Here is a 13,589-nt window from a genome sequence, read left to right on the forward strand (position 1 = left end):
AAAGTGGTATCACAGTGCAAATATCACCTCATTAACAAAGAGGTTTTGTCACCTCTTACAAGCAGGGCTAGGGAGCGTTCATGGTAACGACATCACTGAAGTTCAAGTTCATTTTGCCTGCAAAACGTGGGAAGAAAATAAAGCTTTGCTGCTGGCTGGCTTTAACTGGGAAAGAAAACGATACCACAGGCTCTTTAATTTCATTGGAACACAGCACTGTTTTAAAGCGAGCTCAAGGATTTAGTAAGCAACAAAAATACTTTCCTCTCTGAGATTTCCGATTCAGGGCAGCTCCCACGCCTGCGTTCCCTCCTGGCTTTCCCTTACTTACCCTCAAAGGTGCTGGAGTCACTTCATATTTCTTTCACATAAGGAAAAAGATGGCCTGCCCACTCCGCGTACTTTTTATGTGTTGCCACACACAAGGACAAACTCAAAGTTCAAGTTGAACGTTTCCTCATTTTGCTTTTCTCTTGTGATCCCTGCTTGTGAAAACCAGCCCAGACTGCCGGAGAGCCACCGTGCAAGCCTGGCCAGGTACCTCCTGCCCTCTTGGGCTGGGCTTGCAGAGCTCCAGGACCCATCCTGGGCAGCCCCAAAACCTCCAGCTGCGAAATGAGCCAAGGACAGCAAGTGTGCCTGGTGTCCCACTGAAAATGCTGAAAAAAATTGCTCTTAAGGTGAAGCTTTTTCTGCATCCTTTGGAACCTCCCACTGCAATGAAAACTTGGAAGATGGACAGAGGTTTGAGCTGCCCGGGGTACACGTGTCCCTGCTCTGCTGGAGACCAGAGATCCCTGCTGGCTTACGGAGGGGTAGCAGAGGCCAGGTGAGCACGTGCTCCCCCAGGCTGAAGCTGGAGTTCCATTACCCTACGACTTCCCAGGCGATCCCTCTCTCAAAGCACCCGGGATGCCGACCCTGGGATGGGCAGAGCACAGCCCTGGAGAGCCCAGCTGACCCCAGGCATCGCCCACCGCGAGCTGCGCACGGCTGGGACAGCCGCCGGACACGCGAGGGGAAGGTGGTGCCAGGGAATAATCCCAGCTCGCACAAAGCACATCCTAGGATCTCAGAGCAGGGATGAACATACACGTTCCACCCCAGCTCTGTTTGTACCTTAAGGAGGTGGGGAAATGTTCTGCTCAACACCAGCTTTCAACAGCTCCCCTCTGCCTGGAGGCTGAGGAAGCCACTGCTGAATAAACAGCACTCTCATATGAAAAATAAAAGTCTTACAACGCATTTTGTGCTGTAGCAGTGAGGATAATGAAGTAGGAGACTGGTGATCTGGCAGAAAACAAGGGTATAAACTGTCTTCTCAGCTGACTAATGGTATCCTCAAAAGGCTGTGCAAGGAAAGTGAACATCTTTGCCACCCTCTGCAGAGCCAGCCGGGAAAGGTCCTTCTCCTCCCGGTTTGGTACTGGGGCAGCTGATGCAATCATTAAAAAATTGATTTTTAATTTTTAATTAATAAAGGCTGACAAAATTAAGATGCCTGCTGCCAAAGCCTGGGTAAGGTTTTAGGGGCTGGTCCTAAAACCCCAACACCTTGTGTCAGAGGACTCCAAGCCCCTCTCACTCCACTTCCAGCAACAAAATACCTGCTGCTGTGGCATCAAGTGTTTTCAATACCTACTGGTTGCTCCTCTTCTTTTTTTTTTTTTTTTTTTTTTTTGTGTGTCTTCAACAAGATGATAACCATAATTTCAATGAATAAGGCAAAACTTCCTTCTGCAAGCTCAGCCTACGTGGGAGCAAGGGGCAGCGCTGTCTCTAACACCTGGCAGATCTTTCCTGACCAAACCACTGCTGGACCCGGGGTAGGCAAACAGCATGAACCAGAGATGAGTGTTTTTCAGGACTCCAGCTCCATCAGTACAGAACATACAGTAACAAAACAACATCTGTTGGGCTTCAGGAATGTTTTTCCTACGGGTTTTTATTGGCATGCCCTGATTTTTTTTCCTTTTTTTTCCCCCCCTCAAAAGAGTGATGTACTCTTTCCTGCAAAATTTTAAAATAAAACCCCAACTAAGAACAAATGCCTGCATTCCTGGGCCTTCAAGATAAACCATCCTTTTTTTTTTGGCGTGGATTCATGTTTCCACTTGAAAACGGAACCTGACTGGAAAGAAACAGTAGCCAAGCGAAGCGTCATCTGGCTTCAGGCTGCGCGAACTGCCTTGGAGAAGCGGCTCTGCAGTGCGAAATGGCAGTGTTAGAGCGCGCTCCCCGCTCTGCCTGCCTAGGACACCCCCCGTCCCACGGCCAGCGGCTCCTTCACACCAAACCACCTCTCCACAGATCTCCATAGATCAAGACCCAAACCTGCGCCCACCGCTGTGATGCTGGAGACTGCCACTGGCCCCGAATCTACACAACGCAAACGCCGAGTCCGCGGTGTGCCTGGGCTGCAGAAACAAGTTGCTCCAGAGATTTTTTTCCCACTCATTGAAGATTGAGAGAGACACTCACCACTTCTTTGATTTCAACCTCGGGGCCGGGTTGCGGGGGATGAGGAAGAGGGCTCTCATGGGATGCATGTCACAGAGAGCTGCAATTTGCAAGAAGAGGCATTAAACACGGCACGGCATCTCGCAGAGCCCCCGGCTTTCCTAAAGAGAAGCTACGCACCCAGCTGGGGAGACCCAAGTTTCCTCTGAAGCTACAAGACTCACAGCGGCAGGAGGATTTGCGGCGACAGCCCCTGGCCCAGCAGCTGCCTGGAGCTCAGGTGAGAGCTGATGTCCCCAGCCAAGCGGTGCGCGTGTCCCCAGCACCACAGGGCTGAGCAGCAGAGGCTGGCTGGGGACACCTGCACTCCTGCAGCTGCGTGTCCTCAGCACCCTGCCAGGTGCTGACAGCGACGGGCCCCGAGCAGGGTACGGCTGCACCACGTGCCGCTCTGCTCTGCTTTATTTACTTGCATTTACCAGCACGCAGGGACAGTCCCAGGATACCTCTGAAAAACCATGGCAGGATGATGGGTGCAGACGCACCAGCTGAGCCCAGCATGCCACTACCTGTGTCACTACAGAGGTCAGTGGAGCAGCTCTTTACCTGCTTCCAGTCCTCGTCTGTATTTTATTTAAGGAAACGGAGTCCCAGAGTGCTCGAGCAGACATATCAGAGTTATACAGGGTTGTGTGCCTTTGCTGAACACCCATCCTGTCCCCCGAGGTCACGCTGCCCTGGCAGCTTTTTCCCCGTGGGACCCTGCAAGCTCCATCTCGGGGAGCCCAGGTTGCTTGGGAAAACCTTTGCATGGCGTTTCTTGCACAGAAGCAAGTGCCGGCTGGTTCAGCAAACCCCAACATATTATAACCCAGGGTTAATTAAAGCAGAGCAACGTATCTACTTACGGGGAGCACCTTCTGCCATTTCAATGGCCGTTATCCCCAAAGACCACAAGTCGCTCTGTAAAAGAAAGCAGAAGGACACACGTGATACAGAGGAGCACTGTCACAGCGATGGGTACCAGGCAAGGGGGGAACTGCGGCTCTCCCCAAGCCCAGGGGGCTCAGCCCTGTGAGCTGGGTCTCTGCGTGCTCTGCAAGCCTCCAGACCCACCCCCTGGGAGCTTGCTTCATCCTTTTGCCATGTGTTGGAGCTTTAGAAGAGGCTCACAACCCCGCTGTTTATCCAAAGACTTACTTCAAAACCTTCAAGGCTGGCAAGGTGTGGGACATGGCCACCCCCCCAGGACATTACTCCCAGTAGCCGTGGTGAGGACACTGCCTGGGAAGATGCTGATGACCCTTGGTGGGGGCATCTTAACAAGCCCATGCACTAATGAACAAACCCCCAGCTCCTAGATGAGCTGGTGACAAACTGCTCCCCAGCTTCATGGCTGAGGTAAGCTGCAAACCTGGCACCAGCTCCCTGCTTAAAGCTGGGTGATACACATCCATGGATTTCATACAGCTCCACAGAAAACAGGCTGCCTGGAATAGATTAAAAACATGAAGTATCTTGAGATATCGCCGGAGGCTCCTGTATCATGGACTGCTCATTAAATGGAAGCCTGAAAAGCGGTGTTTCGCCAGTGGAAGGAGAAATGGACACTTGAATTTCCCCTGTTCCCAAGCCCTGCTCACCCCTCAGCCCACATGGTTGGTTGAGTCTCCTGAATGATCAGAGCACAGAGAACGCTCCTCTTTGGAAAACTCTTTGATTTCATACCAGTATCTCTCTTCCTTCCATTTTCTCCCTTGTAAAACAGGGACATTTGTATCCCCAGCTCCCTGCCAGAGACCAGTGGTGAGCTCCCCTCCAGCACCTCCTCCCCACCCCAACATCACTAATGAGCTGCGGTGGCACCTCCAGATCTGGTAACGAGCCCCAGAGGACGGCTCGGCTCTCCTGGCAGCAGCGCAGGCACAGAACGTGCCCGGCGAGAGAAAACAAGCACCTTCTCTAGCGGCACTGCCACAACCCGCTGTTTTGGCAGGAGGCGGCTAATTCGTTATTCTGGACACCATGTATAGGGCTGCTAATGATTCACAACCCAGCACCCGGTGCAGCGGGAACAGGACCCAGACTAATTTTGGTGCCTTCATCTCAAGCGCAGCCTCCGACACAACCCCAGGGGGCCGGAGAGACCTGCTTGAGATGGGGGGGCGGCAAGGGCAGAAGCTGCAGGTGCACTGGGAACCAGAACAAGCCTGATGCTACATAGCTGCTTCTGAGGTGTGCTGGAGGCCAGCTAAACTCCAGTTAGCACATCAAGAGCAATAAACGTTGTAAATAGGTACGTCTCAGGGTGGAAGGGATGGACTCTGCCTTCTGCAACTCCAGCTCTCACATCTTGCTCTCCTCTCGCCCTGCTCTCTGCTGCCCTGTCCCTGCAGTCCCACTACAGTTTTCTCCTCTCCATTTCAAGAGCTGCCCTTTCCTCAAGCCTCTTAAACCTCCAATTTAGCGAATAAATCCTAGAAAGGTTGTTTTTCCCAGGACAGAGCCCCAAAAGCTTAGTTAGAGCTAAAGAGAGCCTCTAGGGACCACAAGCACCTTCTCACATACACGTTCCAGGAAAGACAACTTGGATTTTCAATTTCAAGGCACTTTTCCTCATTTTAAACTCAAGCACTCCCCTAACAAATGCCGTCCTTACTACACATCTTTGTACCTGCTTAAAAATTCTCTCTCAATTCTCATTTCCAACCCTTTCGCAGGACAGTCTCATCCATTCTTTGTTTCTGGTCAGCAGGGATTTCTGCCGCATACTTAATTATCGCAGTCTTTCCACATGATTCAGCACACATGACCCCTTCCCTTTGGGCTGCCGTTGAACTCCTTCCAAATTCCTAGTGTGTCTTTCCATATCGAGGTGCCTAGTATTATACACAAGATGCCAAGTGATCTTAAAGCTGGAGCAATATAGAAAGGGATTATCACCTAAGTCTCCCAGAGAAGGCAGAAAACTCAGCAGGAAGCACACATTTTATAATGATCTGGAATTCAGAGGTTTTTTAGTGTGTGTGTGTGCTTATTTTTGAGTCTGAAAAGCTTTTCAGTCCACCCAGCAAAAAGAGGCTGTGCTAGTATGTTTGCATTGCCTTGGCTTGGGAAGGGAGGCAAGCCTCCTCCCCCCCCAGCTTTTGATTCCAAGCCTATTGACGAGCTACCTCTACAGAAAAAAGTAAGACCGGCTAAGGGAAAAATCAACAAATAACCTCAACAACGTGGGGTTTCTATTTGTTCTTTTTTAAAGTGGTTTATTTTGTGAGGAGGTATTTACTGCCTCCTTCCACAGATTACACAGGCATCTCTTTCTGGCTAAGAAAACAGTGAGATCAGAGGCTTTTTGGTCCAACAGATTCAGCCTGCAAAGATTCCTTTTTTCACCCTATAAATCTCATCTTTTGTATTTACTATTTTAAGCTGGCCAGCTAAACCTGAGAGCATCTGATTTGCATCCCTTTTAGAAAAAAATGGCATTTACATTCCCCACCACCACCACTTCAAAGCAAGAGCATCAGGTGCAGGGATGTGATCTGGGGTACGGACTAATGTCCAGTGGCTCCCACGTCACCACAAGCTCAGAAAACACCCTGCAGTGAGTGTGTCGGCAGCAATCAGCCTTCTGTCTCACACCCCCAGCCAAGGGAAAATGGTCAATGCCAATTTCAGAGATGCAAGCGCCCAGCTCGCTACGAGCATTTGATCCTCGGGGACAATAGAGGGATTCTGGTCCTGGCGCTTGTGCATCAGTCGACGGCATATTAAGTGCCCTAGTTATTCCGGAAAGACGAGAAACCTCAGGGATTTTTGAGGGTGGAAAGTAGCCTATGAAGATATCAGTCCTTTTTTTTTTTTAAAAAAATAATGTAATATAATAAAAAAATAATTAAAAAGCTGCGATTAATTAGAGTGTTGCACCAGGCGGCTGTCATTGGAGATGCAGCGAGAGCAGCTAGCACGGGCTGCAGCCCAGCTACGGAGCTCTGCCATCAGCAGAGCAGAGGAAACGCCTGTTGTAATTGGTTAATCAAAGAGTATTAAGTAATTGCAGATTAAATGGTTTCTACATGTCCTTATCATTAATGATTTATGTAACCCAGAGTCTGAACTCAAGACTGGAGAGCTGCTCTCTGGAAAGCCATCAGTTCAAAAGTTGACGGATGCACTTAAATAGCTGCAATACCAAAGCATCGCTCGGTTACTTTAAAATGGTTCATCTCTCAACAATTTCTCAGAGTGGCTGGTAACTGCACCCCAAATCGTTTCACAATGGTGGGCTGTTGCACTATTACACCCTAGTGTCCTACAGCTCGAAAGCAGCTACCCAGCTCCGCACCAGAGGGTCTCAAAGTCCTTTTTAAACGTTATGTTGTAGAGCGACGTCTCGGCATGCGCACGAACGGAGGTACAGTGACCTTTTAGATCTCCTCTGCCCCCAAAGCTCACGTGTCAGCGCCTCGCTCTCCTCTCTGGATGCGCTCAGTGGACCTTAGGGGCTCTGGAGCAGGAAATTCAAGTTCTGGACATTTTAAAAAACCAAGGGACAAAAAGCCAAGGGACATGTCCACAGACGTGTGTCCAGGAACTTGGCATAAGGCAGAACCAGGGTCAGATATATTAAGCTCTCCCTGCTTTAAACATCAGATCTCAGTGTCGTTTGAATGGGCAGGTGGGACCCATTCCCCCCCCCCTCCCCGCGGACCCGCTGCGTGGCACAGGGCCCTGTGCCACGTTATAACTCAGCAGCAATGTTGTGCTGCCGCCGATCCAAAAATAAACTTCAAACAGGCTAGAGAGACATGCGAAAAGTAGGTCAGCCCCCTAAACGTCTGATTGTGTGGCAGCTTTCAGATCTCCCCGCGAACACCAGCCTGCAGGCCAGAAGATGTGATTTTGCCCTTTCTAAACCCGACCTGACTTCCCTCCGGAGTAAACAGAGCAAACACAGCATGTTTGGCTGTAGTATTTAAACACGCAGCACCACAAAGCAGGCCAGCAGGTAGGAAGCCGCAGTCTGACACCTTTCCCAGCACGGGGAAAGACTTCACAGTAAATGTGGATACGTGAACAGCACGACAAAGATGCACATTGGGCCTGAACCGGCATCTCAAAATCCAACAGCCAGAAAGCGGGACGAGACTACGCTGCTCGTCAACGTCGTTGTCAAAGCTGCAAGAATATACTAAATTCCTGAGCGCTCACGTTCAGGGTACTGGGGCATAAAATCTGAGATCACACCACGCACCTTATTCAGATGTTTATGATCACAGCTCTCATTGCAGGCACCAGTAAGTGCTGCTTTAACTCCTTCCCTGCCTAATTAGCTAATGCGCTAGGCTTGGCAAAGATTACACTTCTAATGACATATACAATCGCGGGAAGATGCTCATTTAGGTACCTTGAAGTCGTAAGTGGCATCGGGATTTTCATCGCAGGCAATGACCTCGGGGGCCATCCAGTAAGGCGTTCCAATGAAGGTGTTTCTCCTGCCCACCGTCCTGTCCAGCTGAGCACTGACACCAAAATCCACTGCGGATCAGAGACACAACGGGGCATTGTAAGGTCAGAGACAAACCTGAGCAACACTCTTCTGTTGAATGTAAAACACTGAGTTCATTCAGATCAGCTCCTCTGCATGGTCAGGAAAGAAAGATGTGGCCAGAGACATTCCTGTTTGATCTCTGCTGGGATCAACAGAGGTCAGTCAAGGACAAAGCTGATCATCTGATGTCCAGGTTTTGTATGAAACCCTGTGCCTTTTGCTCCTTGCCAGGAGGCAATGAAAAAAAAATCACAGCTCCTCATACTAATGAGGAACAGGGTTAGCAACATGAATAACCAGCAGCCTTTGTTCTACGCTTTCTCTTCTGAATTAAAGCCTGCCAAATATCAGTAGAAGCCTCATTTCTCTACCTAAATTCTTGCTGGAAATGCCATAAATGCAAAAAGCTTAAGGAACTAAGGGCCAAGGACGAAGGCCCATAGGGAAATGTCAAGCAGAGAGCTGCAAAATGAAGCAAACCCTGATTAAATCAAATCAATGAAAGAATACACTATGGTCTACTAAGCTCACTTTGCGCAACACAATGGTTGGAGAATTTGCCCTGGAGAATTTCCCCTTGGAGGGGAATCTTCGCCAGCACGAAGCCAAACGAGGTGGTAGTACCATCTGTTAAGCTGGGGTTTTATTCTGCTGTAAAGAGACGGGAGAGACATGGGAAAACAAGGCTTGCACCTCACTTTAACAGTGTAAGGGATCCTTCATCGCTAGCATAAATTAAAATGTGCAAAGACAGCCTTAATAACACTGGTGCTGGACAACTGAGGATATCAGCACATCAGCTGTGCTGATCTGCTGTCTTCCATTTGATCTTCACATGATTGCCTGGTCTCCTCCAGGATGACTAACACCGCATATGAAATTCAGAGTAGTTCTCGCAAATTAAGCTCTCTCCAACAGGTTAGCTTGGAAAACACGTCTGGATTATGTCACACTAAAACGAATGGATTGTGATCCTGTAGGACACTGCTACAAAGCTGTGTGGGAACAGCCTTCGGTTACGTCTGGCGATGCACACAGGGCAGTTTTCAATCTGGGGCACGAAAAAATGGTCTTGATTGCTTAACCAGCATCTGATGGCAGAGCTGCCCAAACTACCTGTCTGAACAGCAACACCAGTGCAAGTACATCTTTGCATGCAGAACCTGGCCATCTGCTGCTGGCAGTTTATTGCACAGTCCTTGGTCAACACCCAAGGTCACGTTATAGAGGCTGGCAGGAGAAAACACACAGAGTAGCTCTTAGTAGCCGTCCCCTTTCTGCAAGACACGTACAAGTCAGTTTTGCTCCTTCTCTCCAGTCAGCCCACTTGCAGTTTCCAGGAGCTCTAACCCACTCTTACCTAGTTTAACTTCTGCATTTTCCGTCAGCAACACATTCTGTCCCTTGATGTCTCGATGAATTACTTTGTGCTGGTGTAGATGACTCAAGCCCTAGAGAATTCAGAGAAAGGTTAGAGGAATCCAAGTTCAAAGCATGTTATTTTCTGACATTCCTCCTCAACCAATTATGTTCCAGAAATGAAAGATTCACAGCTGGAGTTAAGCACCGGAGAATGCTTTTGTTTGTTGTGTGTTCAAAATGCCATCCCTGTGTCACAGGCTGGGAGGACATGCCCGGCGAGGGAGATGCCCACCGATGGGTGCTCGCCATTGCAGGAGAACCGTCAATTCTACTGGGATTAAAACCAACCTTTCCATTTCTGTGGGGACTCATATTAACCCGAATTCCTCCGCAGCTTCAGACACATTTCCCCCCACATTCTGCCTTACCTTAGGGAGCCATTTCTGCGGCAGAAATAACAGAATGGTTTCGTCTCCTTTCTGTATTTCCACCATCCAGAAACTGAAGAAAACACTTCTCTTTTTATATCGGTCCAATAAACTGGACTCCAATGCACTGCCAAGCTTGCATTAAAAAAGCTACCATGCAAATACAAACGTTACCATTTGCACGTATTCCTAACAGAGATATAGCTCAAATCAAAAGCCTGTCTCAAAGGCTAAAGGTAAACTAGCTTTTCGGTTGTGCTTTTGTATTAGCTCATTAATTTCTTTTTGCAGCCTACATTTTTATTTCATTCATTTATTATTTCAGTTTCGAAGTAGCATCCACCTATATTGCCAGCTTCGGAAAAAACATGGATTGCTTCAAAACTAATTCTGCGTTAGGTTTACATTTCACATTAAGCATTCATATTTGAGGAAGAAAATTTCAGCTATCACTATCGGTAGTTATTAGTCATTTTACACTTGTTACCTTGGCACAACACTGTGGAGTAGATTGCATCTATACAGGAGCCCTTTTTTAGTCATGTTGTACCCAGTTAGAGACACCTTTGTGCACCAGAGGCAAAGCAAAAATTTGACTGAATTTCAATAAATCCTTCAACAATGTGGGCTCAAGCCTCCTGTCAGAATTACAACTGGCCATTGATGTCTGAACTGAGACCCAGACGCCTTCTGCAGCACAAAGGGGGAGCCTTCCATCACCTGAAACCCTACGGAGGTCACCAACCCACCGCCCTAACGCGCAGCCTAAATGCAAGCGATGACACTTGATGGTGGCCCTGGGACATGAGTCAGTGACTGGGTTCTGACTCAGCTGCCAGGGACTATTTTAAGAAGCAGGCTCACGGAGCTCACACATTTAAAGTAAGCCCATGTAACTGTGGCTTCCTGGCACTGAAAGCAGTGTCCGTACAACAACCGATTAGCTACAGTGCCAGCATCTTCTGCACATTGTTTTGGTGCGGACAGTGGCATTCAGCGTCAACAGAGAAGTGCTGTGTCACCTCTGGACACCAGCAGCTGCCTCAGCAGCAGTGTCAGATACCCCCTTTCAGAGCAGTCATTTCGGTTCATTTTCTTTCGTAGAGCCATCAGATCGTTTAGGTTGGAAAAGACCTTTGAGATCATCGAGTCCAACCGCTAACGCAGCACTGCCGAGCCCACTGCTACACCGTGTCCCTAAGTGCCACGTGCCCTAAGTGCTAAGTCTACACATCTTTTAAACACCTCCAGGGGTGGTGACTCCACCACCTCCCTGGGCAGCCTGTGCCAGTGCTTGACCACCCTTTTGGTGAAGACATTTTTCCTAATATCCAACCTAAACCTCCCCTGGTGCAGCTTGAGCCAGCGTCCTCTCGTCCTATGACTTCAATGGCTCTTCTCCAGGTTTCTTTCACATGCCCAATATTCCTGTTTTCTCTTGAACAAAACCTCAGTCCACGGAGCAATAGATTTTAATGCCGGACAACCATTACGATCACAGCATCTGACCTCAGTCGTGCAAAATGCAGGCAAGCCTTTGCTGAAGCTGCCATCTCCCAGTACATGAAACTGTCGCAGCCCATTTTAAGAGACTCCAGTCAAACGTTTATCTTGTGGGTATAAAAAGCTGCATCATCCTCATTAAAGCTTGAGACATGAGGATTTAATAAAAAGTAGGGTGCTTTTTAATCATGAAGATTCCTTCCACAGACTTTATCAGTCCTCACCCTTCTGTTAATTGAAAATTTAATTCTAATGTAAATAAATCTTGGCCCTATTAATACTAAAGGAAATTGTATTTTTGTTGAAGGAAAAAGAGGGTTAGAAGTCAGGGAACTAACAGAGCTAAAGGGCATTAAACAGGGCTTGTTTAATATGCAGCACACAAGCCCATGAATCATTCACGCCTACCGGCACCGAAGAGGCTCCAGCCCATGGCAGCACAGCAGCCACGAAGCCTGCAGAGCCAAAGGCTTTCCAAGCCCCGAGTGTGACACTCCAACAACTCCTGACATTCCGCTCCCTCTGGACACCTACCCGTAAAATCTCTCTGCAGATGTAGGCAATCCACTCCTCCTTCAAGGTGTTCCCCTTCGTGTTCTTGATGAGGTCGGTGACAGAGCCCGCGCCGCAGAACTCCATCACCAGCTGCCAAATGGAACAAAAATGCAATTACTGCAACGACACCGACAGCGGCCTCGGGACTGGCCGACCCCAGGGCAGGACCCCGACGCTGGCAGTGCAGCTGTGGGGCCACCGCAGTGCTTCACAGAGCCACCGGGACATAACCTTGAACCTACCAGCTTGTAACCCATATGGGTTTTGTTATAAAAATGAAATAATAAAAGGCTGGAAGGCTTGCTGCTCTTCAGAAGGTTGGGAACAAGAAACAGGAATTAGTCCAGTGCTGAAAATCAGCAGAAGAAATAGGAAACCCTGAAATCTCAGACCCCACTGCTACGTACCCTACTTTACACTTAGAATCAGTGTTTAGTATCAACAGCAATACAAGCAAAACGCTACCTCTTGCATGCACGTTCAACTCTGAAAGCATGAAGGCAACAAGACAGATGTCTGAAAGCTTCCTGCAACCTTAGAAGCCAGGTATACTTTGCAATTTTATTTATTTATTTATTTTGGTACCAGAAGGTCTTTGGTTTTGATCCCCTTTTTGAGCAGGCACCCTTCCCCGAGGGGACGCTCAGCACACCGCTCAGGCTGCGCGGGACACAGCTGCTGTTCTGCTGCTCAGGTTGGTTCAAATGAGACGGGGCACCACCGCTTGTATCACTTCCCAAGTTTCATAACATTAAATACAAAAGTACAATGATCTAACCCAGGCCCAAACTTCATCTTGTCATTGAGCAACTATGCAATAAACGTTATGAAAATAGCACGGGATGCGTGTCTGCCTCCCCAGAGACATCACGGATGCCCAGGGCGTGCAGGAGCCGTCAGGGTGCTCCAGAAAGCGAGCACAGCCCATGCATGCAACGAGTCTTCTCTGAGACCTGTGGAGGTGTTTCTTTCAGATGTGAAACCGTGCTTTCAATTAGATCAGCCTGCTACTGAAAGATGTTGCCCTACAAGTTGTGCCTTGCCAGATTCTTCAACGTGCACGTTTAAAGTTTCTTATCACATGAAGCTTACACGGCATTTGTTCTCCAAGCAAGTGACATCACTTCTTTAAAAGCATAGGCCAAGAGAAGAAGAGAAAGAAACTGCAAAAGGGTTACTCCTAACCAATTACTCAAATGCAGTGATTTTAAAAGACTATCATTCATAAGCCATCATAAACTCCAGACATAGCACTGTTATAAACCTTCAGGTTAAAAAAACACTTGAGCAGACTATACCTTAGCTGGCTTTGACCATGCTCCTATCTTTAGTTTTGATATGAGATTTCTCTTCCTCAACTAACTAAATTCTTTGTATATCTCTGTTACATCAGGAAACTGGCTTCAAGAAATAAGACGCGTGACTAGTGAAAGTCTGCCCCGTGCAAAGGCAAGGAGTGCTGCTGCAGCGCTTGCAGCAATCCCATCCCAGCAGGAGACCAGCAATCCAGCTGGGTCACTGGGACACAGCCCAAGTCATAGGTTAGTCATTGCTCATCAAATGGGGAATAATGGAACAAGTGGTTTCAAAGTTGTTTTTCCTCCTTTTTTCCCTTTGAACGATTGACACGTTGGGGAATATCAGTGTCTGCACATGTTTCTGATTAAATGAACGTTTGGGATACCACAGCAGCAGGCTGAGAAAGGAAAACCCTGGATAGCTGAGCCAGC

General features: G+C 48.4%; 1 protein-coding gene across 4 annotated transcripts in view; it reads right to left on the minus strand.

Annotated features, from left to right (window-relative positions):
- TNIK (TRAF2 and NCK interacting kinase) overlaps window positions 1-13,589 on the minus strand; it is a 162,972-nt gene that overhangs the window by 52,454 nt on the left and 96,929 nt on the right. For all 4 annotated transcript variants that reach the window (XM_080410540.1, XM_080410541.1, XM_080410538.1 and 1 more), the window contains exons 5-9: window positions 11,839-11,949; window positions 9,372-9,462; window positions 7,868-7,998; window positions 3,369-3,423; window positions 2,482-2,560 (exon numbers count right to left, since the gene is read on the minus strand). In XM_080410540.1, the coding sequence (XP_080266666.1) occupies window positions 2,482-2,560; window positions 3,369-3,423; window positions 7,868-7,998; window positions 9,372-9,462; window positions 11,839-11,949 (467 nt within the window). The remainder of the gene's footprint in view (window positions 1-2,481; window positions 2,561-3,368; window positions 3,424-7,867; window positions 7,999-9,371; window positions 9,463-11,838; window positions 11,950-13,589) is intronic.

This window comes from Falco punctatus (genome assembly GCF_963210335.1).
Source record: "Falco punctatus genome assembly, chromosome: 13".
NCBI lineage: Eukaryota > Metazoa > Chordata > Aves > Falconiformes > Falconidae > Falco > Falco punctatus.